This window comes from Ambystoma mexicanum, chromosome 2q (genome assembly GCF_040938575.1).
Source record: "Ambystoma mexicanum isolate Mex_15411 chromosome 2q, UKY_AmexF1_1, whole genome shotgun sequence".
NCBI classification, from domain to species: Eukaryota; Metazoa; Chordata; class Amphibia; order Caudata; family Ambystomatidae; genus Ambystoma; species Ambystoma mexicanum.
Genome location: NC_090924.1, coordinates 409,267,975 through 409,295,845, shown reverse-complemented (window position 1 = coordinate 409,295,845; position 27,871 = coordinate 409,267,975). Strand labels below are relative to the sequence as shown.

Sequence of the window (27,871 nt, the reverse complement as noted above, 5' to 3'; positions counted from 1 at the left end):
CTAAACCTTGTTCTATGAAAAGTATTACTTACATGCCAGTAGTGCAATGTATACCCTAAGTATATAATGTATTATTCCACAGTTTTTTTCATTACCCAACTCAGTTAAGAATGTCAACCAACTAGTTAGCACAGAATGTATTACATCTAAAATAATATATGCATATCAGAGTTTACGTGTGTTGGTGTCCATTGAAACATGTCAGTGATTGGCTGACATTCACAAACCGCTAAGGATTTGACCTTGTAGTTTTTCATGATATCACTAAAACTGCCAATGACATTATAGTAGCTTAACATGCATTACATACACAGAATTGAACTGAAAGGAAATAAATACCCAATAAAAGGAAGACTTGAGAACATAAGTCAGGAAAGACAATATTTGAAAGCATTTTTATTAAATGAAGACACAGTGCAAAGAAGTTCACAAAATCTTTAACATCAACATAAAATAGGCAATAATATGAAATGCCTATAGAATCAGGTGCAAGATTTGCTGGTTGGCGCACAGAGAATTTAGGAAACCAGAATTTGGGATCCCTACATATTTATTTCCTGGGCACAGGGCAACTAATCCCACCCTTCACAAGAAGCAGTTTATTGGAAATCTATCAAGTGAATTTTATATCAGGTAATGCTAATGAAAACAGATCTTAGCTCAGCTACATACACTGAAGATGTGTAAAGTCCCAACCTGGGCATATTCAAACAATTTGAGACACCTAATCTAGGCAAAATGTGAAGAACAGACTCATTAGCAACAACAGTGGTATAGCTAGAAATATTTTCACTTTATTTATATTTTGCAGTGACAGGCACTTTAAGGGCGGAACGCTGTGAGATGATCTTCCAACACCGAACTGGGTCTCGAAAGCAAGTTGTGTATTAGTGTTGGGAGAACACTAATGTATGCAAGACAGCTGATCAGCACATCATTTGCAGTGACACACAATCCCCTCAAGATGTGCAGGTGTTATTACCCAATTTGATCGAATAATATTTATCGAATGGTACATCTGACTGAATTTGACCATTACCATTCCATAGATTTGATTGAATCAAATTGGGTAATAAATAACAAACATGGGTAGTGGGGGTTGCGGGGGTATCCCCCGCACCTCATGTTCGGTATTTTTGGCCATGTGGGTTCCTGCAGATTGGAGGCGGGTGAGGAAAAAAAGAGAAAAGAAAAGGGGTCATTGCGCTGTCGAATCCGACCTGCGTTAGAAGGACAGAACTGACGCTGCAGGGTGAGGAGAGGCAGCGGATGTGGAAAAGGTAAGTGGGGGGTGGAGGGATGTATAGTGGTGTGGGGGACATAGATTGGATTGTTTGGCTGCAGTAAAATTGTGTTCACAGTGAAAATTAACTATGGTCAATTCCACCACGAACAATCCTTCCACGTCCAAACAACACAGATCCGTGCAGGTCACCTTTTTGAATAAGGTGACAATATAAATCCCTAAAACATGCAAACCTCACAACCTCAAACCTGACAACATGCACCATGAAACTAAACACAAGCACACACAGAGCACCCAGCCACAACCATAGATCAACACCACATGACGGCTACCAACCAAAAATGCGCCATGGCTCAGTGACAGTTTTTTCCAAACTAAAATTGCCAACAGCACATCAAAGCTCCCTTGCTCTTCTCCCTCTCAATCCCACTAACAACCCCTCAAACCCTCTTCCATTGTAGATCTGCCACAGCACCAAGAGACCACGCATGTACTAGCAGTGCATGGTATAAGACCACATAACATAACGTATAAAAAGAAAGTGTATGCACTGCACTATTTGTGATGCCGGATTTTTTCAGAATTGGGCCCATGTTGTTCATTTTAGCCCTCGTTTTGATTAATTTCTCTATTTACTTGTGTTCCCAAATGGTAAGCTTGGTCTGCATGGGAACAGTAAAGATGTTTAGAGGACTACCATTAAGAATTGCTTGATATCTTTTAAAATGGTCAATGAAAATATGTACTGAAAAAAGAGATTTGGGTAGTAAAGTTAGGTTTGGTTGCTTCGTAGTAATTTCCTGTCCGAGCGGAAATCTCGGTCTGATTGCACCACCACTCAGGGGTTACGTTACTTTGGAGATAAATGGATACACTTTGGATGATAGAGAAGGAGGTTGTATTCTTCTGACGGCTCTGTGGAGTGAGGTTATTCCTAACACACATTTCATATTGTCTTCCAGCTGCAGATGCCCTTTGCATGTGGCGCACACATCATGTTCTGCTGCTGGTTCCCGGAGTCACCATCTTCAAGGATGCACTGTCTACGCAGAGACGGACACGGAGGCACAGCACAAGTGGTGATCTAGCGCATAGAAGGACACAAAATAGGAGCGTTTTACCACAGTGAAATAGGCATCGCTCTGTAGGAACTGCAAAGAAATTCATTTTCATAATTTTTCTTCGACTGAAAAATAAGATTGCTGTCTATGCTGAAGTGTGACTATGTCGTAGGTATAACAAGACTTTCCATATTCACCAGGCTATTATTTACCTCAAGCTTCCTCCCTTATTGTTTTACTTTGGGGGTCTTGTTTTTGCGTTGTTCCCCATGGAAAAGCTCCATCCATCTAACGGGTGGAGGTTAAATTATAGCCCATGAGTGAAGATTTTCCGTAGCCTCAAAAAGATGTGAGGGACTTGCAAAGGTGTGAGAAGGTGAGCAGTGGTATGCTTGCCTTCTCATCATCCTTGTGCAAGAATACAAATAAGGGTCTTCAGTAAAAACATGTTGTGCACAATTGGCACCCATTGGGCCGCAGCATCGTGAACTACTACTGTCCCACAAGCATTTCAATCCCTCAAACAGGCAAGCAAATGCATTTTACACACGAAAACATAGGGAAATATACATGATTGGCAGGACTGTACTGATATTTGACTTTAATATTGTACTAAAACCTGAAGTTTGTCTGACTCATTTCTACCCCTTAACATGCAGTATTTCCAAAAGATGTTTCCAATATGTTGCATGGGATAAATACTTCAAATCTCGGCTGCAACATGAGGCATTTAACATCCCACCTGCTTTTGAAAATACCACCATCCTCACACTGAGCCCATTCAGTCTGTACTGAGCAATGAGCAGCTTCAGTAAAGATTCTACTCAGGATGGATTTGATTTGCTTAATCTGCTGGTTCAGCTCTCATGACGCACTTCTTTTGCCCTTCCCACTGACATGCCTGCTCTTAGGCATGTCCCTCTTCCTCTCCATCTTCCCATTCCTCCTGAATTCATCTACCCCGTTCACTTCCCATTTCCCATGATTACTCTTTTTTTTTCTTTTTAACAATGCATAGTGTTTTCAGGCACACTCACCTCACATCCACACCCTTTGGCATAGGCTTTCTGCATTCCTGCAATCTGCTTGGGGGGCATCGCGCTTAGGAGCTTGACAAAGCTGCATAGGCCCAAAGACACCTTACCATCATCACTCTTGGAAACTGCAAATCAAAACAAAGGGGAAAATATTCAACTAGCATCAGTCATCAAGCCTGTACGTATTGCACTATCTCGCAAGAAATGTTTATATAATCTCTTCAATTTACTAGGTCAGGGTTAGGCAACCTGTCACCCTCCAGATGTTTTGGCCCAAAACACTCTTCAACCGACTAACTATGCTTACTGTGCCTGTTGGGAATTGTAGGCCAAACCTTCTGGAGGGCGACATGTTGCTTATCTACCACCAACAGTACTCTGCTGCTGTATAAAATGCTGAGCCTGACACTGGCACTCTCCTGGTGTAAAGCGCTCCGCTGCTCTTGACATAGGTTTTCACTAGAAGTAATAACATAAGAACATAATTGGAGAAGATGCATATTAATATTTTGAGAAAACTCATTGAGTAAGACTTTTTTCAATGGTTAGAACTGTACAGACCCACTCTATGGGATGAAGCCTGTTCCTAGCAGTAAATGGGTGGAATTCCGAATGTGTCTTTTTTTGGTTCCTGTGTACTGCTTCACTGACACCTGCTTAGACAGAAGACTAATGTAAAATGAGAGAGGGCTATTAGGTGCAACATACAATGTAGGCTGTGTTGTTCTATGTGCATTCACTGTATCTCTCAGGCTTCAGCAATCCTGCATAAACACTTGATGTCTATTGGTATTAGTCTTGATTTCCATGGGGACCAACTTGCAGCATGTAACCTTGCTCCATGATTTTATGAAAAGAGAGGGCATTGTGAAAACCATGCACCAAGGAATGCGAAACCTGTTTCTCCCATTATCCTCACACCAGGATGTGGTGAGCAGAAGGAAAAAGAGACTCCCAATGTGGATGCCTACAGGAGAACAATTCCCTGGATTCCTGTCCCTTATGCCTGACTCTTGGTGGATCACCAAATCTGGGGCACCTCCCTCCCACCATCCTGTCAGAGAGGAGCACCATGTTCTGGCTTTTTCCTGTCCCGCCTGTCATCTTCCTCAGTCCATCAATCTCTGTCTCTGAAACTAATTCGAGCAAAGCAGACATGGCAGGGAGACATTAGGTATGCCAAACATCTCTCACTACCCTAGACAGCACTTTGTAGGGACACACATCTTTGGGAGGCAAAGAGAACTCAGGGACACAGTGCTGTTATGCTCATAAAAGAAGGGTATGGCTCCCCTAGAGCCTTGACAATCCCAAGGAATAGGTGCCCGGGAGCCTGTTTTAAAGGTCGAGAGTGAAGGCAGAGCATTAGAGAGGGTTCAAACACCAAATCCATGCCATTGCACTGACCTATGGGTGCTAAAGAGTTTAGCTCCTGTCTGTGCAAAGGAATTATGAAAACAACTGTGGAGAAAAAAACACTGTGCTCTGGCTCCCCTGAAGAGTGGCGTTACTATGGCAAAGTGTTCACACAGAGGGAAACCACAAAGAGAGAGAGAGCAGTGTGCAGTTGGCAGGCCGGTGGCCAGCATGTATGGACAGGCTGCTGGCGGGCCGGCAAGTGGAGGGAAAGCTGTGCAGTGGGCAGAAGCAAGGCGGAGGGGGCGTTGCATGGGGTACATGCAGAAGTAGGTTGCACTTTCGGTTTGAACCCTTCCAACTCGCACTAGGTATCAGGAATGAGGATGAGAGTGTTTTCTCTCTTAGTAATAACTCAGAAATAAATCACTGGTTGTGGTGTTCAACAAGTGTTTTAATTGCGTCGCCGATACTCGTTTCGACCCTCAGGGGTCATTTTGAAGGCAACTTGATCATGAAGCTGGACAGCTGTTCCTGAGCTGGGCTTGGGGATGGCCCCAGTTATACGACAGGTGGTTATACCACAAGGTTTGTCGATGATGTAAAGCCTGAAGGGCCTCTGAGGGACGATCAGATCGCTGGACCAGGGAGTGGAAAGTGGGAAATTGCTGCCTCTCTCCCTGTGTGTTTATGCACATAACAAAAGGAAACAAATGTCCTGGAGGTGCTGTTCATTGGCTCTGAAGACTACATCGTTACCCAGAACACTCAGCAGCACATCTGTGTGCCAGTGATTCTATAAAAAGACATGCTATGCCATCCCAGTTGCAGGTGATTGACAATCACTGCAAGAGCAGGACACGAATATCTTCACTTGCAAATTTTTTACACTTCCAGCATCTAAAACACATGGCTTTGGCCTGCCTCTTCCATGGGTTCAACGTTTGCACATCGGCGTTTGCCTGCCACTGTTGCAAGAGGGGCCCCAGTGCGCTTCTCCACTCAGTGCCATTCCTGGCATTATATCCACCACAGCACGCAGTGGAGTGCAAGAAGAAATGGCATGGAACGAGTCTCTGCTTGCACTAGCTGACTCGCTCAGGGCCAACCATGCAAACCTCGCCTGAAGGCAACCAGCCGGGAAATCTGCACTATGTATTCCTTGGCCCAAAGATAAGTAACCACCAGGGGTCAGATCATCAAAGATTTGTACTGGAGCAAATTAATTTAGCACCAATTTGTCTGCTCTGATAATAATGAATGGAGCAAACATGTATAGCCCCAATTGGTATTATCTCAGCATGTTTTCACAGGGGGAAATTGGCACAGGCTATTTTATTTGCTACGTTTGCTGTATAACATGAAAAGAAATGCAGTAGACACCTTTGGTTGTATTTTATGCAGAAAATATAGTGCAAAAACAGCCTGATTAAAGTTTGCCCTAGTGCAAACGATTTTAGATAATATGGATGTGACAAAATCTGCTTGTTCCATTTTGTATTATCAAAGCATCTGCTCACTATTTAGCACCCGTGCAAATCTTTGATAGTCTGGCCCCAGTCTGCAAACCTAAAAGGGTAAAAAATAGCACGGTGAACCATACAACAGTGTGTGTTTATTTCTTGTCATAGATTATTTCAAGTGAAGACTCCTCATTTATTAAATCCACGACTCGCTTGCAAAGGAACAGGTGGTGTTTAAAGTCAATTAGACATAACAAGGCGAACCGACCAACTTATGAACTGCTCAAAGGACCGCACTTCTGCCATGAATTGTTTGTAACACGTCATCATCATAATTAATGCATTTTGGTATGTAACCATAAAAGTATATAAAACAGCTGTGCATAAAATGAAATCATTAAAGCATACAATTAATATACATGTCCTTAACCATCCACAAAACAATGGGCACATCTTTCTCACTACAAGTGCAAATCCTGATCATTTACAATTGATAACATTCCGGTACATCAATTAATATTAGTTTTAAATTTCATTTATGCTACATTTTCCATATAAACAAAATGATTACACTCATGATGTATACCTAAAAAAACTACAGTGGACTCACTATGTTGAGGGTTAATTGCTAGATCTTCTCGCCTCCAGGCCTTATCCAGATAGTAACAAACAGCAAAAGGAGATTTATTGCATGTGCCCTTTCACACAATTCTTCTCCTTTAATCAAGCATTGAATACTTCTATTTAATAGGCAATTTTTCAAATGTCTATATCTGATGTCACTGTGCTGTGGACATAAAAAGAGAAAATGTTGCATGAATTCCACTTTAGCGGGACGAAAAGGGCATGTATCTGCCAGGTTCTTGGTCCACCTGGCTTTGACTTTGGCTATAGGTAGTATATTGGTATTGTACTAATACTGAAGAAAGAAAATCCCAAACACAAAATGCTGAATTTCAAAGTGAGAATATCCTCAAAATGATATGTGGGGGTATGGGGTGGGTTGGGGGCAATACAAAATATAAGGGCATCATGGGGGCTGCAAGGGGTCTCCCTATGCATTTAATTGCAGTGACATGTGCGGGGGGAGGGGGGATTGTCATTTTCTTCTGGATTTTATTTCATAAAAATCAACCAAATCCTAGTATATCTAGGCGCATTTTTGAAACCAAATCTCTATTGAATGGGTTCTCGGAAAGACACAGATAATCTTCCATCAAATGGGTTAGCTTTAAAGAGAAATATCTTATTTATTTATTTATTTATTGTATTTGTTGGTAGCGCCCAGACCTGGAGGTATTACAGCGGTAAGTACGTAGGTAAGGGAACATTAAGTTACACGCATCATAGCAAAAAGGTGGTTACAATGTGTCAGAGGTCGAGAGTCAGTTATATAGTAGGAAAGGCAGTAGATTACATATATTTGTTGAAAAGTAGGGTTTTTGCTTTCTTACGGAAGAGAGCGTAAGCAGGTTCGTCTTGGATGTGCAGAGGCAGGGCGTTCCAGAGTGTGGGAGACATAGATAAAGTATCTATCTCATAGATAAATGCAAACATTTGGTTATATATTGGCCTATTAGAAAGTCCCTGTCTACGTCGATAACAGTTTGTCTGGTATTCCCATTAATGACTTCTGGTGAAAACCAGTGATATTCTAGTTTGAGAAAATGGAGATTCATGTTAATGTGTCCAAGCCATCTACAGGAAAGAACATTCTGGTAAGAAAGGATATCTTTTAGTCCAGCCCTGAATTTTGACAATGATTCACAAGACCAGATACATATAGGTTTGAAAGCAATCTGGCCGCTGAAGCATGTCACACCAAGTTCCATATGTAACGGTATAGTAGGCATATTTTTCGAGACCCACAGTAATCTTTTTAGAAAATAGTTTTCTGTCACACAGCAATGGCTGGGGCCTTTAGATGTCCTCACAATTCTGCAGAATTCATGGAAGCGGCCATGGCCTGTGCTCTGTACATTTCTAATTCTGGACCTAAACGTTTTTTTGCCAAAGGATTTGGAAAAGCTTGTCATACCGTTAGACTTTCTACCTAATGTCAGATTTGCGTTGGTAGTCTGTTCCCTCTATAGTTTGTCTCATGCAATTCTAACACCCAGGTAATCAAAGCAAGACACTGCTTCTATTTTCTTGTCATCGACCATAATATCTGTTCTTTGCAGGGGCTATAATGTTTGCCACATCTCATATTTGCTGTTTTGTTTGCATTCATTTCCAGATCTTGCCCCTTGCAAAACTTAACAAAATGGTCTGTCAGCCTAACATGCCCTGTCAGTTTGCGAGATATGGTTACAACAACATTATCACCAAAACGAAAAAAACTATTCTATCACCACCTAGAGTGGGAACATCCGATGTATTACATGGGAGTTCCCTCAACACTCCAACAAAAAAAGTTTAAAATGAGGGGGCCAGAATACACCCTTGTTTAACCCCTTACTAACAGGGTAGGTGGTAGTGCTCTCTCCTCCTAGGCCCCATCTTACTTTTGCTGCTGTGCTCTAGTGTAGCTCTATTATTGCCTTGAGCAATGGGGCAGGGGCCTTTTTTATGGAGTGGTTGCCATAGTGCAGATCAAAGAATGCTGGCTAATGGCACCCTTGATGTTAATGTATGTGTCCAGGATCATGGAGGGATTGTGCTCAACCATTTTGTGAACCCTGTCTGCAGATGACTTAGGGAATTGGTTTCTGTTACCCAATCTTCTAGTTTGATTTGAAGATTTTTGCCAAAACCTTTACTATTGGCATCCAGTAGTGAGATTGGCCTATACATTTTGGGTGTACAAGCCACCCTTTTTTGAAAATTGTGGCAATCTTTACTACATGCCAGGTAGGTGTTTTATATTTGTCTTTAACAAGGCATTGAAAAGAAGTTGGAGATATAGAGCCCATACACCTTGTTCGCTCATATAATGGTCTGCCAGTAGGGAATGTGGACTGGGGGCCTTTCTTTATGATTGCATATGAATACTTCCTGTAATGTTAGTTCTAATGGGGCTATATTAAGATAACAATCACACAAGTTCAATACATCCTGGTGATCTAGCTGAAAGTCTGCTCTATTTTCTACATAGTGGCCGAGAAGTGCTCTAGCTATGTGTTCTCTGTGATGACTGCTCGGATAGAATTCTTCTTGGTTCGATTTCCTTCGGTAACTATCCTCCAGAAATCTTTAGAGTTTTTTTCTTTGGGTGCCTTGGTCAGGGCTTCCCAGGTCTCAAGCGATTTGTTTTTTTCTTCTCACTAAGGAGAATATTATGGTATTTTCTATACCTTGCAACTTCTTTTATCCCTGCAGTGTTGGATTGCAGGGCCCTCAGTAACTTGGCCTTCACAGCTCTACATTGCCCACCATGTCAGGTGTCTCTTGCCACCTGCAGGTCTGCTACAGTTTTCATAGGTTTAGAAAAATATGGTGCTGAATCTAAAATAATCTGGTCATCCAAATAATGCAAATTGAACACTGTATCCAGTAATGGAATAATGTCTTGGTAACCTTTGCCAGATTTTGTTTTAGATCAGGGTCCTCCTATTTTACCCTCTTCCTATCATTAGTAGGGTGTATAACACGATTTTCCTAAGTGGGAATGTTGCCAATATGTTGGACAATAAATGACAAACTTTTTTATGGTCACGTATACTTCTTGTTATAACTTCAAAAGACGTTGCCTTTTTTCCACCTGGCCAGGTCCATGAATATATATTCACTATGGCTTGTTTTGCCTCCCATGGAAAATGTTGGTAGTGGCGATATTCTGGCTTTCATTTAGTTCAGAGGTTCGAATTGTAGGTTCATACCCCAAAGTATCAACATGACTGGAGTTGACCTACTTGTCCACCAGACATTCATATTATTTAGAGTCTCCATTCCATCAGAACCATATGGTCTATTATGTATATTGCATATTAAGACTGTAGATGTATCCGATATCTCTATGAGAAGCCCTTGCAAATCGGGGGAGTTTATTTCCAGAGATGTATTCTTGCCATTAGGATTTTCCATAACCCATGTGCATAATCCCACCAACCGCCGTCTAGCCAGTCCCATATTACTCGTCAGCCTAATAGCAGGCATCAGATAATTAGAGTATCCTTCCAATGAGTATGCTCTATAAGCCCATGCTTCTTGGACACATATTATACATAGGATCCTGATCAAAAGAAACCAGTCTTCTTCATCAAGATGTTTGCCAGGCCAGCTATATTCTAAGTTGCTGTTTTCAGATCACAATGTATTTATTTTATTTATTTATTGAGTGTTTGCAAGGCACCTATACAAACAAATGGTGTAGCGGAGGTGCCACAAGTCAAAAAGGGGTGGGGACAAGGGAGAAAGATAACAATTACGACCCAACTAGGTCTTGTGACATTCGGATCGTGCAAGTGCAGTAACACGAAGTGCAAGGCAGGCGGGTGCAAGTGTGTACGAAATGTGAAGTGCTAGGGTGGCCAGGGAATTGCAGGGTAAAGAGGAGACAGTGCAAATGAAAAGGAGAGTTGAAGGAAGGGGGAAGTGGGCAAACAGGGATAGGCGAGTGGCAAGGGGAGGCCAAGAGGGCATGTGCTAGGGATTGCATGGGGCGCATGGGGGACCGCATGCTAAGTGTGAGGAGGGGGGAGAACCAGGCGGAGGGCCTGGTGCCCAGTAGAACTCAGAGGGAACCAGGCAGCCTGTCACTGCAGCAGATGGGGATGTTAGCAGGTGAGGGGGCGAGGAAAGGAAGAAGAGAAAAGGAGGGTCTTGAGGAGCTTTTGGAACTGAAGGAGATCCGGCTCAAGCCTGAGAGGGGTCAGAGAGACCATTCCAGAGGGAGGTCCCTGCAGATAAGAAAGATCTACCTCACTCTCTGCTTAGAGAAGCATCTGATCTGCAAAGAGTTGGAGCTAGAAGGCCGAAGGGCTCTAGCTGGGAGGTATTTAAGGAGAGAGAATTGGATGCAGTGGGGTCCCAGGTCCAAGAAAGCCTTGTGAATAATGCAGAGGGTGTTGAACTAGATCCTAGCAGCAACCTGGAGCCAGTGTAGGTATTTAAGGGCTGGAGAGATGTGGTCCCTGCGCTTGAGGCCAAGGATAGGTCTAACAGTCCTATTCTGGATTAATTGCAGGGGGTGAAGGGAGGATGAAGGAACATTGAGGAAGAGGCTGTTGCAGTAGTCCAGCCTAGAGAAGATCAGAGCACTGGAGAAATTGAGTTTCTGGGGGAAGGTGAGGAAAAGGAGAAGGGCTCTGAGGAGGTGCAGCTCATAGAGGGCCTTCTTGGTAAGGTCTGCGATGTGATGAGAGAAGGAGAAAGAGGAGTCAAAGATGACACCAAGGTTTTTTGCCTCACATTAAGGCAGACATCTCTGGCAGCACACCATGCCTGAATAGCAATCAGGCAGTTGGAGATGAGAGAGGAGGGAGAAGAGGCGGTACAGGGAAGCTTGACAGGGAGCTCATCTGCATAACAGTGGAAGTGAGGAGAGAAGGAGGAGATCAAATGGGCCAGAGGGGTAAGGTAAATTGAAGAGTCACAGCAAGAGGATAGAGCCTTGAGGGATGCCACAGGTGGAGAATGTGATAGGGGAGAGAAAGTGCCCAGTTGAACTTGGCAAGGTCAGTGAGAGAGGAATGAGGTCAACCAGTCCAGTGCAGGCCCGTGATGCCACTGGTGCCATGGAGCCGATTGGTCAAAGTGGAATGATTGGTAGTTATCCGGGCAGGCAGGGTCGGCCGCTGGCTTTTTGAGGAGAGGATGAAAATGGGAGGGCTTGAGAGGATGTCGGAAAGAGCCACTGGCAAAGGAGTGATTACAGAAATCGTCCAGGTCTGGCACAAGTGAGACAATGATTTCCTTGATAGTTTTTTATTTTTTATTTTATTTATTTGTATTGGCTGAATAAAATCAACCTTTCAAATATAAACATTTATGAAATACATGGTTTAAATAAAACATATAAAATCAAGCAATGTGCACAATAATAATAAAAAGAAAAAACAAAGGAGGAAATGAACAATCATGTGAACTCAAGATGACAAGGTAACAAATGACATAGTTAATCGAGTATGTCGATCCTATTGAATTAGAAGAACAAAACTATAAAGTGAATTTAGGTTCTTGTGAAGTTATTACACACAATATAAAGTTCATTTCAATAACTGACTTAATGTAATATGACAAATATGAGCAAATTTAAATTAAGTTGTGCAACATATCTTAGTTCAAATGTTTTGTATCAGACATCAATTTTCTTCCACAACTTCCAGCTTTAGACTTGATAGAAAATTAATAGTTGCAATTGGAAGTGGAAAATTAAACGACCCCAAAATGATTGACCAACATTCCTGTGAACCTACAATACTGAAGTATTTGCAATGTCTTGCGAAGTAAATCTCTCTCACAGCACGAAGCGCACAACATTCAGTGATAAGATGAACTGGGGTTTCTCGAGTATCATTCTCTGAGCAAAATCGACAGATATTATCCAGGGCAGGAAGAAGTTTGCGTTTAGCTTGAATATCTTTGGTAATCCTGTAAGAGGATTCAATCCAGCACTACAGCTAAGTCAATGCCTAGTCTGGGATACTGAATGGAAACCCTTATTGATATATCTTTATGTCCAGTTCATGAGTTCTGGATGACTACCCCTGTATAACACCCCTCTCTTGGAACCCCCCCTGACCCCACTGAGCCAAGAAGTAGTTCTGTTTTGCAAGTTTAAATGGTTTATTTGAGAATGTAAACAATATATATATATATCACACTTTATAATAAATTAATAATTAATATCACACTTCAGAACATGAGCAGTTAACAACAATGGATAATGTTCTACTAATAAACTGATTTGATGACCCAGGAGTAGTATAAAGGATGAGGTAGCACGCTTGGGAATAGGAACAGAAGAATAAGGTGGTAGAGAATGCTTTATCTAGTTTCAGATGGATGCAATGTTGAATGAAAATGCAATACAGAAAATACTCAATATGATTTCAACAAAACAATGTAATCACTTTTCTCTGGCAATCCACTCCCCCCCTTATGCAATGTAAGGAAATGAAGAGGAGAGCACACAGTTCTTAGAAATGCAATCAAATGTAATTCAGTTCACCCCAGCAAGCTTAGACTACAGAAGCTTGAAACACAGGCAAAATGCTTTGAATATGGTGACAATGCAGTGAGAAATATGCTGAAAATGCTTTTAATTCCCTTCAGGAGGTTCAGGGTGAGTGGTATCTACTTGGGATGAGTTCAGGCTCACTTTAGCAAGGATCTAGGAGTAACTAGCAGGTTAAACAAATTTTTGGCAAAGGAAAGCAAGGAAGCAGTTGTTTTCACACGTGGCTGGATTTTTAACCAAATCGCGAATCGCGGCAAAATTCGCGTTCCTAGCCCAAACGGTTCCAGAGATACGGACGATTAAATAAAGGTTGTTTTTCGGATTTGAAATTTTAAAAGTTCAAAGCGACAGGTTACAACTTGCAGCTAGAAAATGACAGGTGACAGCTTTGCAAAATAACAAGTGACAACTTCTAGGAGGCAGTTCTGGTTAGATTAAAATAGTTTGGATTAGATTATTTTAACTAAGAGATTGGTTCTGCACAGTTCTGCTAGGTACTCACAATATATTTTTGAAATCGGCCTCGCCACGGATCTGGTCAGGTTTTGGACTGGACTCCGGTTCTGGTCTCGGCGCTTCACAGTGATCTGGATCAGCTCTCTGGTTCTGCTAACAGCGGTCTGGGTCACTCTGGATCTCTGGCCTCTGGTTCTGGATACTGCTCTGCTTTCTCTGGGCACAGCACTGCTTCTGGATCTTTCTGGCACAGGGTTTTAGGCCAGAATCAACAGCTGTGAATAGTCTGCAAATGATTTTGGGCCTGCTGACAAATACTTATGCTTGCAGTGGGCCTTCTTGGTTCACAGTTCTGTAGTCTCTGTTTAGCTTGGAAGTCTAAGTGTAGGATCTCTGGATGTGAAGTCGTCGGTCAGCATGCTCCGCAGCAAATGGAATTGAATCTCTCTACCTGTCCCAGCAGTCTCTTTTTATGTGTTTTGAAAGTGGGTGTGTGCCTGGGCCTAGCTAAGCCTGCCCCTTTCTACTTGTCATTGGCCCAATTCTCCCCTCTCCCATGATTGGGGAAGGAACTGTGAGTCAGAGTGATCCTGTAGGTTTTATGGGTCAGAGGATCCTCCCCTGGTCAGTTTGCCCACAAATCTATATTTGACCTAAAGACATATTTCATAGATACACAGTGGTTTGAAATTACATGCACCCATCACGTATCACATGAGGTATACTTTGTTCAAACTCTGATGTTTCTAAGAGCTTGCATGCAGAAACGGCAACATTTTGCGTTTTTTAACTGGTTTTGCAATATTGGTTTCTCATTAAAAATTATACACATATACACGGCCTGTCCATACATACTCCAGTAAATTCCCATTTCTCTAGCTTAAACACAGAGTCTGTGGTGTCAATAAATAGCGGGGTTTTGCCCCAGAACATCACACAAATTCCCAACGCGTCTTAAAACGTGCACCGAAAAATCACAAAAATTATGGTATCATTTAAATAATTTTGACAAGTCCGCACTTTGAGTTATACATCTTTCTTAGAATCATATTCTGGCCAACAGGGGTGTGTCTTTTCAGGTCACATGGTATAGAAACCAGTTTATCCAGTTTCTGCCAAGCTCAGAGACCCTGCCCCTCCCAGCTTCTGCCAAGAGGAAGCTGTTTTACGGTCCCCCAATAAACCATCTGCCTGGGCCCTGGAAGGTCCATTGTTCAAGAGGAAGCCATTTATGACCTCCCCCCAATAAACCCTCTGCCTGGGTCCTTTGTTTAGTCTCTAGCAGTCCCTTGGTAATTCAATCAGAGAGGGGTAACCTCCCCTCAGAATGCAGCCAGGCCTGAGAACTGCTGTGGATCCAGTTTCACTCCAATTGGGGGGAAGTTGTCAGGCAGAATCCAGTTCCTCAAGCCAGGCCCCAGCTAATGTCACTTTTAGTTACCCAGTTTTCTGCATTCAAATAAAACTAACAATTTTTACACATGCAGCTAGAATGCTGATTCTAAGTTCAAAACTATGACATTTTAACAGTTACAAACTATGTGACACTCAAAAGTAGGTCACTCAGTTAATTTAAACATTTCAATTTTGGTGGTTTTAATCCAGTTCCAGTTAGGCTGCTGACATGCATAGCTCAGCCAGTTTTGTTATGAACATTGTTTTGGGCTCTTCATCTTCCCAGATTTAGTATGCACACATACTTCATTCTGCCAGATGTCCGCTGGTGTTCAGTGAGATTTTTGGATGTGTTGCAATGTTTGAAAATAGGCATTTTGAGTTGGCATTCAGAGAAACAAAAGGTGATTTTAAAGTGCGGTTTTTCCTTTGGCACACATTTCACTCATGGCACCCCGGCCCATCCTGCTCGCACTGGTGGGTGGCAAGTTAGGCAACCATTTTAGTGTGCACAAACTGCGTGGTTCTCCTGGATTTTGGCGCACATGTGGGCTTTTTGGCCATCTTGGATTTTCTAAGCCCACAGCACCAAATGTTGCAGCATGATAGCTCAAACGTGGGTCAGGACACCCAACAATCCATAAATTAAAACGCAGTCGTAACATGCCAGCATGTAATTTATGGGAAGGGGAGCACACCAAATAAAGGGGCAGGGTTTGAAGTTTTTTGTGTGGGAAGCGATTCTCATCTCCATCTTTGTATGATAAGCATAATGCTCTGGTTTCAATCCAATCTGTCTCGAATAATTTTGATTATGTTTTATCTGGATTGTTAATTAATAAATTCAGAGAAATTTCTGCTGTGGCTAATATGCAATAAACTTTCAAGAGCCACGTTTTTACAAACAGATGATTCACAGAGAAAATATAATGACTTAATGTCTTCAACATAACATTTTACTCTGTTGAAAGCAAACATTTCCGAAACAAAGCGCATATTCGCCAATTATAGAGCGCCTGGAGGGAGACCAGCCCTAATTCATATCTGAGCCAGGCAGCAGGTATGCATTGCGGAAGGTGTAATACTTGCCGCCAGAATTTGGCTTCCCACTTTATGAATTGGAAGGGAGATTCACTATGCAATGTTTCTAGGCCATAAATCAAAGATGGTATTATCTTCATATTCCAGAAGTGCCATGCTGGCATAACCGAGAATTTCCCGTATCTATACATAATAATGCGTGCCTGTGAGATAGCTGATGCAAGTCTAACCTCCACATGCTCTAAATGGCCCTACACCTGGAATTTGTCCTCAAACAGCATCCCTAGGTAGGTATAATATGGTACTACTTTCACTGGAGACTGATTTCCTTGATAGTTCTGGAGGAGCAGGGGAGCATGTGTTTGGAGGATACTCTCATAGAGAGGACTTGTCTAGAGACCTCGTTCAGTGCTATGGGTAGTGGAGGAGAGTGAGGACAGGATGTCATGAGTTTTAGTTAAAAGATGGGAGGCCATAGAAGTACAGAGGTTCAGGGATGGCAGAAGAGAAGTGGAGACTGCAGTAGGATTGCCAAATTCCTTTCAGATTTGAAACACTTTGTCTGTGTTGTTAGAGGCCCCAGAGATGCAGGTTTGGATATGAGCCCTCTTCTTAGAGCGTATGGAGAGTCTGTATTGCCCTTGGAGCAGGGGGGAGACAGAGAGAGACGTAGAAAATGAAATGCATGGAAAATGCACAATGCATGACAAACTCACCAGGCGGCCTAGCAGCAAGACGTTTGCAGACAAGTCAGAAGCACAAGATGTCCCAGGCCGCTGAAAAACAGGGTGAGTAGCTTGATGCAAGGAAAGACTCAATAATTAGATGCATGGGGGAAGCAGGGCCTCATCCGCTTTCCGAAGTGGTGAGAACCATCAGGAGCTCCTGTGGCACCAGGTGTCTATATATTGGACCTCTTTCCCCCTCTGACCAATCCTGGGCAGTTTGTAGAGGGGTCCTTTGAATGGACCAGCGGCACGAATGATGTGGCGCCGGGTAGGTCAAAATCCCATTCGATTTTAACAATGCACCGTAACCCAGAGGTCTGCTGAATAGCAGGGCCACCACACACAGGGATCCTGGAGGAGCGTGCCAGGTGCCCCCCAACACGAAGATCACTATGCCTCCAGGCACCCAGACACAGCACATGATAGGGACCCTCTGTTGCCACTCCTCAAACAGCTCACTAGTAACAGCAAGAAAACCACAATTACACACCAATCTGACCCACAGGGCCTCACAGTGCAGGCACAGCGCACTTACCAGGATGGAAAGACTAAGGGGAGTCTCAGACCCCCCTGGGAGGGTATGGCTGGGCAGATAGCACAGTCGCACTTCCCATCCAACACTGTAGCTGATGAACTGGCTCCTCTGGTTCCAACAGTCTGCCTTCAGGCAGCAGTGCACCATGAGGAGCCTCTGCTGCCACTTCTCACTAGAACTCCTAAAGCCACACACAATCTGCCACTGAACTCCAATTTAGTCACCAGGGCCCTTTGGTGTGGGAGCAGGGCCGCTTATCAATGGGCTCCCACAATGGTGCGACTAGAATTGCATGTGCACAGGGTAGAAAGCTCCTTTTCAGTGGTCTCACTTGAAATGGGCCAACTGCCCACCACATGTCTGAAAAAACCCCTGTTTCGCTTGCACACAGGGTGGAGCTACCAATCGTGTCGAATACTGTGACCTCTATGCTCCAAAGTCAACCGACTGTAAGTTCATAATCCGTAAGGCTAGAAGCTCAAAATGTCATCTGAGCAATGCTGCAGCCATGAGGTCCCGCTGGCAAATGAGTCTCTTTCCCGCTGGCCGAGTGGGCTCGGGACCCGGCGTCGCTGGACGTCGCTTTGTCTTGCACTGCTCACTGCTGGAGTGCACACAATCTCCCTGCTGACCTTGCACCCCGTACCCACTCTCCCAAGCTCATTACAGACATACACACAGCTCCCTTTTACCAGCTTCCTCACAGGAGAGCAACACTGATGCACACCGGTGGACTCCTGCGTCTTCCACACAAACGAAAACCCAGTGCCTCCTCTGCCGTCATGGCCTCACATACTGCAGGCAGCCACCACATCCAATTTTCATGAAGCCAGCATTCCTGGAGCCCGTCATTTCAGCAACTTCCTGATCACACGCTCCGAACACTGCATGTGTGACTCAAAGTCAGTTGCATTCAAACAGAGAAAATCAGCTGAGTTTCGTGCCATAGCGTTCAGCTTCACAGCTAGGCAGCTCTCTTGCTTGACTCCTCCTTGGCTCCTCCCTTACTCCATATATTAAAAGGTGTATAAACAGGGATACTTTCAGCGCTTGTATATCCTGATAAGTGGGACAGCAGGTGTCATGTGCTCAATACAAGAGGCCTTTCCCCCTGTTCAAATCAGTTGGTGGACAAGTGTGATTTTGAATATGTTTCTCTATTTCTTGTTTAATTGCGTCAAAAAGCACCTTAGGGGGAGGGTCACACATCCCTTTTGAATGTATAGCAACATTATTTGGTATGCATGTCTATTTTAGATTGCTAAGCTTTTCATTCATTACTCCAATTTCATATTTTGCATCGTTCAGCAGTTTACACAATTCTACAAATTCTTCTAATTTATTACAATACAAAAATTAATAAAATTGATCCTTAACTGCGCTAATTGTCAACATATGTATGTTAACAACTGTATATGAAGTTTATCATGTCCCTTAGTCAGAGGGACTCTATTTTTATCCCTCAAATTTGAGGTGACAGTCCCCTTCTTCCAATTAATTAATTGTGCATCCCCTAAATCTAGCAAAATGGAAGAAAGTGGCTTGTTTGAATGGCTTCATTGATAATACATGGGGCTATGGGTGGATTTCCTGCTTGAGTGGCAGGTGATTTGATGCTCTCCTTTGCTAGTTGTTGTAAAAGGGAAGGGTTACCATCACCCTTTGTATTATCATGAGGTTCAACAGGGAGGTATGATGAATCAAGAGTATTCTCCCCTTTTCCACAAGGGGAGCAACCCCCTTTGAGATTAGGGAGGTGACCCCACTCTGCAGCAATCTTCCTTGGGGTCTGGGTAAGTGGGACCTCATTGTGATTGACTCCCCCTTAGGGGACAAGGATTATCATTCCCACAAGGCACTCCCTACGCAAGCCACCTTATCTGCATATATGGGACTACCACCAGCAATACATAAAGTGCCGTCATTTTGTTTGGCTCCAGGCAATGCTGGATCAACCACGATGCCTGAAGGAAAAGGGAATATCCCTTTAAGAGCGAACTGATATGTAAGAAGGACGAGTGAATTGGAGAAGAGGCGAAAGGGCCATACATTGAGGCAGCCCTATGTCATAGCTACGCCTTGGAGGGGAGGAGCAGAGTGGAAGCGTGGAGCCCAAAGCAACCAAACAAACAGCGAATGCCAGAGTGAGACTCCGAAACCCGGCAAACTGAACAGCAGAAAAGCCTCTGTCAGGACGGAGCTTGGAGGACCGTCCGACGTGGTGGCGTGACCATGGAAGCACAAGGTACCGAGATGGAATGGAGGAGGGGAAAGGCTGCTGGGGGGATTTACCTTAAGTGAAGAAAGTTGTGAAAACTACGATATTGAAAAAGCAGAAGTACATATATCACAAGATACCAAAGAATGTGAATGAGCATATTAAGCATGATGCTTTAAGGAAAGCGGGAACAGTATTCTGGGAAGGATGCAAGAAGTTGCCAAAGTTAACTGTTGAAGAGTGGGGGAATCCCTTAATGAGAGACTTTGAAAAGTACTGTGAGTCAAGATTACATATTGCGCCAAGGGCTCAGAGAAAGAGCCTAGTAGAGAGGATCCAGGAGTGGTGGTCACTCACCCAGAAGGGTCGAGTGGAAAGGGAGTGAAATACTCAAACGCAGAGGAAAGACTATAAATGACTGTCTCAAGAAACCATTAAGGAAAGTACTGAGAATACTAATAAGCATCACATCATTTGGAATACCAAACCTATGAGCAGTTGTTAGGAGCTACAGAAGCTCGCAAATAAGTCACTGAGAAGCAGAAGAGATCATCGCAACAAACTTTTTTCTAAAGGATGACAATTTCATATATGTTATATTTATGAAGCAAGAGAACCTTAAAGTATAGCCTTGAGACAGACAGCTGAAGGGATACAGCCAGGAGAGAGACATTCCTTTGGCAACTGAAGTTATTAGTATTAGTGGTAGGGTCATATATATTAGATTTTTGGACAGGCGACATTTTTATATTTGGACTGCCTGACGACAGACAAGCACCTCAGTTTGTTTGGTTAGGTAGGGTAAATCCCTGTAGCAATAGGGTAAGATCAGCCCTTTGCGCTTCTCCCATCTGCTTTTCCTGTGGAGAAAATATGTGTACAACCCCTTCTTTCGAATCACCATGCATGGTGTTAGAGGTGGGATGTTGATGACCCGGCAGAGTCAGACGCAGGTACTATTTGCATGGCAACGCACATTGACAAAGTCTCACCCATAGGTCATTGGGGTATAAACCCATCACTCATAGTGAAACCCAAATATACCAGTTTAGAAAACTTAGAATCTACAGCAGTCACTTCAAGACTCCCACAACACTCTGATGAGGAGGAAGAAGAATGAAATACCCTGTCAGGGGTTTTCTCATCCCAGAGACCCCCAGGAGATTAAATGAGCATGTTCAAAGGCCTCCTTGGGCCAATCCTAGGCCACGAGTCCCAGGTAGATCAACGTCTCCAAGAGAGTCTCAACCAACTAAGAACCAGCCCCACCCACCGGGTAGAACCTCATGGTGTACTCCAACCCTATCACGAGGGGGAAGATAGGAGGTCCTTCTTTATAAATGTTGAATGGATAGCAGCCCAGTTTAATTGGGATACAAATATAAAGGTCTGTTATACGGAACCTCTATTGAAGGGAGAAATACAAGCTTCGTACCAAAATGTACATCCCCAAGGGACAACCTTTTTATCCGAAATACAAAGGGCCCTGTCAGATCGGGTAGCGTAGACCGGGGTTTGTTACTGGCTGAAATCTTGTAATCTTCAACTACCTCAGAGCGAAAGCCCCATGGAGCTAGCAGGCTGATAACATTTTTTCTTACCCAGTGGCTTGGAAGAAGGACCATATGGGAAGTCATAGAAGCCCTTGCCTTAGAGCAATTCATGAGTGCCCTATCCATTCTCTCCAGTGAGGAATATTACAACATCCTCAACCCTCCCTTGAAACTACTATCCAGATTACACGGGCCCATTCCTAGGGTGCCAAATATCTACAAAATACTACCAAAGCCATAGAAGCAAGATGAGACTTTAAACCACCTCCCAGATTCGTACCTGCTGAAAAACACCACAGGCTCAAAAGAATGTATCCTCAAGAAGCCCTAAGCAAGGAGGAAGTCACTAAAAGAAGCCCATCCATGCTGATAATGAAACCCAGATCACCCCCTAAAGAGGAGACATGATTAGGAAAATCACCCTTTGCAGTTTCTCTCATCTGCTTCTCCTGTGGATAAAAAGGGCATCTTGCCTGGTTCTGTCCCAAAAATGTCCCCGAGGAGCTTATGGCTAAAGGGTGGATAGCGGCAGAACAGTGGAACAAGGAAGAGAGGGAATTAGAGGATAATCCAGACAAGACTGAGGTCTGCTATTGTGCACCAAAACATTTCCAGAGTAATGTTTATCTTCAAGTTAATGGAGTCTGGGCTAAAGCCCTTATTGACTCACGTAGTAAACAAACTGCCATACTTATGCCATACATTATTGGTAGCGACTTCTCAACTTTCTCAGAGCTCCTAAATTCACCCTCAAATCAGAGTACCTCAAAAGACTATTCCCCACAGTTGTCCTGGTAAACCTTGACTGAAATCAAAGAATCACCATCTGGAATGGCACAAGACCATATCCAAAAGAGTTCAATCCTCTGAAGCGGCTCTTCAAAGTGTCAGGAATGAGAAATGTCAACCATCCCTAGTTAATGATAGTCTGTATCTTCTTCACAGAGGAGGGGAAGCCACTCCCTTAAGGGGAAGGTTATGTGATGAATCGAGATGTGCCCCCTCTCTCCAGTGGGCAGCCACCCCCTTTGAGGCTTGGGAGGTGAGCCCACTCTACAAGACCCTCTGTAGGTGTCTGGGCAATTGGGACCTTTTGCCCTTTTACATTTACCCATTGCACAATCTTTTGATGTGTAAAATAAGCGTTAATCATTCAAGCACCAAAGATACATCAACACAGCGACAGGTTCAGGAACTGCTCAATAACTCTAGGCACCATTCCGACAAATACCTCATTTGTATCCTTGGATGTCTTTCGCACCTCGCTCTTCACATCTGAACAGCCTGAACAGCGCGACTCAAGCACAAGCTTTGGCATGGACGCTGGATTGTCCTGGGAGTCTTTTTGAAGGCACGGGTTGTGTTGGTGATGTTGGGGGGGGTGGCTTAATCCCGGCAGCTTCCTGGGCTCACTCTCCCTCCAACAGGCAGCCTGAACAGCACGACTTGACTGCAGGTTTTGGCGCAGGCACTGGCACGCCCTGGCAGTCTTTTTGAAGGCACAAGTCGGGGCAGTTATGTTGGGGGCAACTTGAGTTTGTCACATGTATTGATTACCACAGAAGAACTGCTTGCTTAGCTGAATTGCTGAGCTTTACGCTTACGCTACATGTGCTTACATGTTGTCTACTTATGCAGCCTAAGTTGATGAGCTTACATTTTGGTGATCATGCAACAGGGTATGTGTGACTAATATATGTGCTGCAATGAGTGCTTACTTGTAGTACAACTCAGACAGTAAAACGAGGAATTACAGTTTGAATCGTTTGCATATGCAAGAAGCTAGGTTCCAAAAAAACCCTCATACACATCCACTCATGTTTCCTAAACCTCTGTCTGGTTCCCTTAAAACCCTCTTCCTATCCAGAATCTCTCCTTAACCATTTCCCCATCCCCTTTGGCTGCCTCAGGGTGACCTGCTCAGTCTAATTCATCCACCCGTGGCAACCAACGTGAGAGGTTATGTCCTATTCGGCTTCTGTGGTTGGAGAAAGGGTGGAATACTCATCCAGCCCTCTTCAGAGTTCTTGTAACCTGATATCTCATAGTATTACGTTATGGCAATACCTGGCATTTGGTGTGAATAATGGCACATAATGTCACTAATTGCAATACAAGCTGGTTGCATCAATGACGTCAATTACTTGTCATTTAGTAAGAATATTTAGCAACTTGGTTGTATGTGATATTCTGAAATATTAAAGGCTGTATTAAAAAAAGACACTTTTTTTTGTCCGATTTGGTGCGGCCTCTAATATTCTAAATATATCTCTTTTCACCCACTCCCCCACCTGCCCTTGCCCCTGAAATCAGGGGGTTCCACCCCGAAGTGCCCCCTTTAATCCTGCCCCTTCTCCCTCATAACCATCCCTGCCGATCAACTCCACACATATAAACACACACACACATCTTCCCATGCCCTCCACACTACAAACACTACCCTACAACATACACACAGAAACGCAAACAGACGAACGCTTACCTGACAGCCAACTTCAATCTTACCCGGCCCGTCCAGGCCGTGCCTCTCAGCCCATACGCGCACTTGTGGGCAACAGGGGCATGGCAGATTAAGAAAGACCTGTTAAAATTGGGAAGGGAACCAGTGGGACTGGGATTAAAACATAGGAAAAATACTAAATCAGAACCTATCTTGCATCATGTCAATAATCTGATGACAGCTCCAAAGACAAATGAGGGGAGAAATAAAGTGCAAGATTGGTCATAGATATCGAGAGCATTGACCTCTCAGAACAACCTGTAGCCACTCCCTTGAACAAACAATGTATTAAACCAAATTCTAGAGGGAGGCAACTTAAATCATGGCTCGACCCGTCTGAAACTAGACTCTTGGAACACGAGGGGCTTCAACCATCTCACCAAACCCAGTGATGTCAACCTTGGAGTTTTTGATTTGGTCTGTCTCCAAGAGACATGGTTATGGCAGACCCCTATCATGGACGGTTTTGAAATCTTGTCGATCCCGGCATCAAAGGGAACACACGGATGTCCGTCGGCCGGCCTTTTAACAGCTGTTAGATCTGGTGGCCCTTTAACTTTATCAGAAACTATCTCGTCCAGCTCCCTGTCTCAAGAAGTTCTTATTAGCTGGGACGAGGGCGCTGAGAACTAGTAAAAAAATCTTCATCTAAGATGGTATTGATTAATGTTTATTGGAACTCCATGCTTATCAGAGACAAGATTTTCATCGACCATATTGCAACTTTAATCGATAATGCTTATTTAATCCAACAAACACAATATGTTGTGATATGCACCAACCTCAAACACACCAGGACTGGTTAACCATCCTTCTGGTGTAGAAAAATCACCCCGGAAGGGTGGTCAAACCAGGTGAGAATTGTGGAGTATGCTGCTGGACGGGAAAGACATTCACATGTTGAATGGAAACACACAAGGCAATATACCGCCAACTTCGACATGGGATAGCATGGACCACTTGTCAGTAATCGACTATATGTTCATCTCAAGGAATTTTTTTACCACTGGTAAACACTTTCAAAGTTATCAAAACATCTAATAGCGACCATCACCTACTACTTCTGGAGTGGTCGTTCCAAACCTCCAAAATACGCCCAAAAATGTGTGAGCCACTGGAGGTATGTAATGGTGGTTCCTGGTTGAAAATTCTAAACAACATAAAAAAACGTTCAAGAGATTTCAACAAAGGTGGGACATTTGTTGATTATACTCCGCTTCTAGAACCATACTGAATAAATGGAAAAATGCCAGGAACATCATCTACAAGTCATCGCCATATTTTCAACAAACAGCTAGTCCTGAGAAGAAGGGTGGTTAGAAAACTTCAACGAAGGGCAAACAACTTGCTGCCATCAAAAGATAAAGAAATCTTTCTTGGTGAGAAAACAAAATACAAGAACTGGCTATACTCTCAAAGACGCTTAATGTATCAGGCTGTCTCTGAAGCAATTCTTAAGACTCCTGCATCTAAATATCCTAGAAGCTTTTGGCCCTTGATAAAAATCGATGTGCCTAGAATCGACTAATGATCAAACAAATCTAATAAGTGAAGACGATTGGATGAAATACTTTAACTGTATCTCGCCGAACCAGACGTCTTCCCAAACATCTCATATGTGCAACATCTCAAACCTTGGGCCTATGAAAACAACATCGATGACATCCAAAGATGCATCTTGAAGATAAATGGTTCGCGAGCACCAGGGCCAGATGGCCTGAAAACCCCATGTTGAAGGAAAACGTTGAAGAGTGGGCGAGTTTTATCTTTGCACTTCTAACCCAAGTCACTTTATCCCACCAATTACCTGGTTCATGGAGGAGGGTGATAGTTGTCCCCATTAATAAAAAGGGAGATTGTGAGGATTCAAAAAACTATTGACCTCCTCAACGTGATTGGAAAACTCTACGGTGCAATACTCCTGGATCACCTTCAGAAATGGAGTGCACAAAACGGATGTAATGATCCATTACAGATGGGGTTTGTCAAGGGCCTTGGAACAGGAGTCAACATTCTACTATTGAATACATTGAAGGCGCGAGCACATAAAGGAAAATCTAATATCTTTATGGATTTCGTGGATTTGGTACAAGCTTTTGATCGTATTGAGTGCCAGAGGATTTGGACCAAACTAGAAGATAAAAACTGCCCACCGGCCATATTAGATCCGATCAAGGCCATGCACCAAAACACAACATTGAGACTGAGGCTGAACAATGCTGGCCTGTTGTCTAAGGAAATCATCACAACGAAAGGAGTAAAACAGGGATGCTCGATGACTTCAGCCTTATTTTGCTTCTTTTTAGCAGACATGACCAAAACGGAAGGAAACACAAGATTTTTTCCACCTAAAATAGGTGGGGATACTATTTTACGTCTTCTGTATGCAGATGATGTAGTCCTGATTGACCAGACCCCGGTGGGACTGCAACGTCAACTGGATTCATAAAGTGGAAAAATCAAAACTAGCGGCCTGGAGATAAATAAAGTAAAAACCTAAATTCTAAGCCTTGGAAATTCAAATCAGGGGAAAAACACCTTCTCATGGTTCTTAGACAGCAAGCGCATCGACCAAGTTTCATCTTTCAAGTACTTGGGCGTGCGGCTCAGCGACACCAAAACTGAGGCACCTATGGTGACACATCTTCAAGCAAAAGCGAAAAACATGGCTATCCAGGCTTGTGCAGTTAATCGAAAATGTGGACGTTTTTCTATCATACCAGTAGTCCGGTTTTATAAATCAAAGGTGCTACCCACCCTAACATATGGTGCGGAGAGTCCAAGTATCTGGTCGCAGCTCGAGGGCCCTTCCTGCACACCAATTCCAGTAGTGCGATGCAAATTAGGCCTGACATCCCTGAAACAAACTGTGGAATGGAATACCATGGCCCTCTACAGAAAAATATTTTTGTTACTGTGTCCTAAAACTCTAGAAATGCTGAAAAAGAAAATCACCACAGCAAAGAACCTGATGCTGACAAATTGGAGTTTGAAGATGTCCACACGACTAGATGAGATTGGTAAGTGGCACATGGGCCCTCATTACGATACTGGCGATAAACCATGGCGCTATTAGCACCATGGTTGGTGCCGGTATCGTAACGAGTCCGCCAATGTTCAATGGGGAATTACCACCACATTCCAAGGTTGGCGGGGCGGTAATTCCCCATTGAACATTGGCCCTTCCCCATTCCCATTTTTGCCCCATAGGGCTCAATGGGACTGTGGAAGGTGTTAAGTACGGTACCGCAAATTGCGGTACCGTACTTAGCACCAAGGTCCCTTTGCGGGTCCCTACTTTAACGGCTGGTCTAGACCAGCCGTTCAGGTCGGGTCCCGCAAAGGGACCTCGTAGGAAGGCGCTAATGGGTTAACGCCACTGCAGCCTTTTACAGCGCCATTAACCCATTAGCGCCAGGGTCGTAATGAGGCCCATGATGTGTATATGTCAATATCTGACCTATGATGTTAATACCTGACATATGATGGCAATATCTAGCAACAAGGAAACATTTCCAAAAAGAAAACACTCTTGGCAATCGATATTTTAAAGTGTTTTCCGAGGCTGCTAGCAAACAGCTGTTGTGATATCTGCACTTGCAATGTGATATTTTCACCCTGTTGAGTTGTGCCCTGTGAAATTCACACCCTGTTTTTTTACACTGTGACATTTACATCCCGCTGGTTTGCATCGTTTGATATTTAAACCATGCTGATTTTCACTTTGACATCTGCAGCATGTTGACTTCCATCCGGATTATATTTTCTCAGTTGTCTTTGTAAATATTGTACTATATCATTGCTTTAAACCTCTTCCCTGAAGGCTTTCTCTGTTCGGTCAGGTTAGTGCTTTATAAATACAAATAAATACAGCACTGTATTTGCATATAACCACTTCCTCATATTCTACTCTACTACATAGAGTAATTGTATACCTATACATTCACACTTGCCAGTAGCAATTGGAAGGTGAGTAAGGAATGGTGTGCTGTCTGCACTTAGATCATTTCATGACCAGTCGATTGCAACTTGAATTGTTTACCCCAAACAGTGTATGTGTGGCCACTAACATAACATTTCACTCAGGTCAGGGCTACTTTAAGAACCCAAGTTAAAGACTGTCACTTAAGTTAGGAGCCCGGAGAATTTTAAACAGTAC

General features: G+C 43.4%; 1 protein-coding gene across 1 annotated transcript in view; it reads right to left on the bottom strand.

The window, feature by feature from the left end:
* Positions 1 to 368: 368 nt before the first annotated feature.
* The window catches only part of LOC138569455 (metalloproteinase inhibitor 1-like), a 119,686-nt gene continuing 92,183 nt past the window's right edge, over positions 369 to 27,871 (bottom strand). The window contains exons 5-6 of the mRNA XM_069647436.1: positions 3,345 to 3,469; positions 369 to 2,330 (exon numbers count right to left, since the gene is read on the bottom strand). Coding sequence (XP_069503537.1) covers positions 2,193 to 2,330; positions 3,345 to 3,469 — 263 coding nt within the window. The 3' untranslated portion in view covers positions 369 to 2,192. The remainder of the gene's footprint in view (positions 2,331 to 3,344; positions 3,470 to 27,871) is intronic.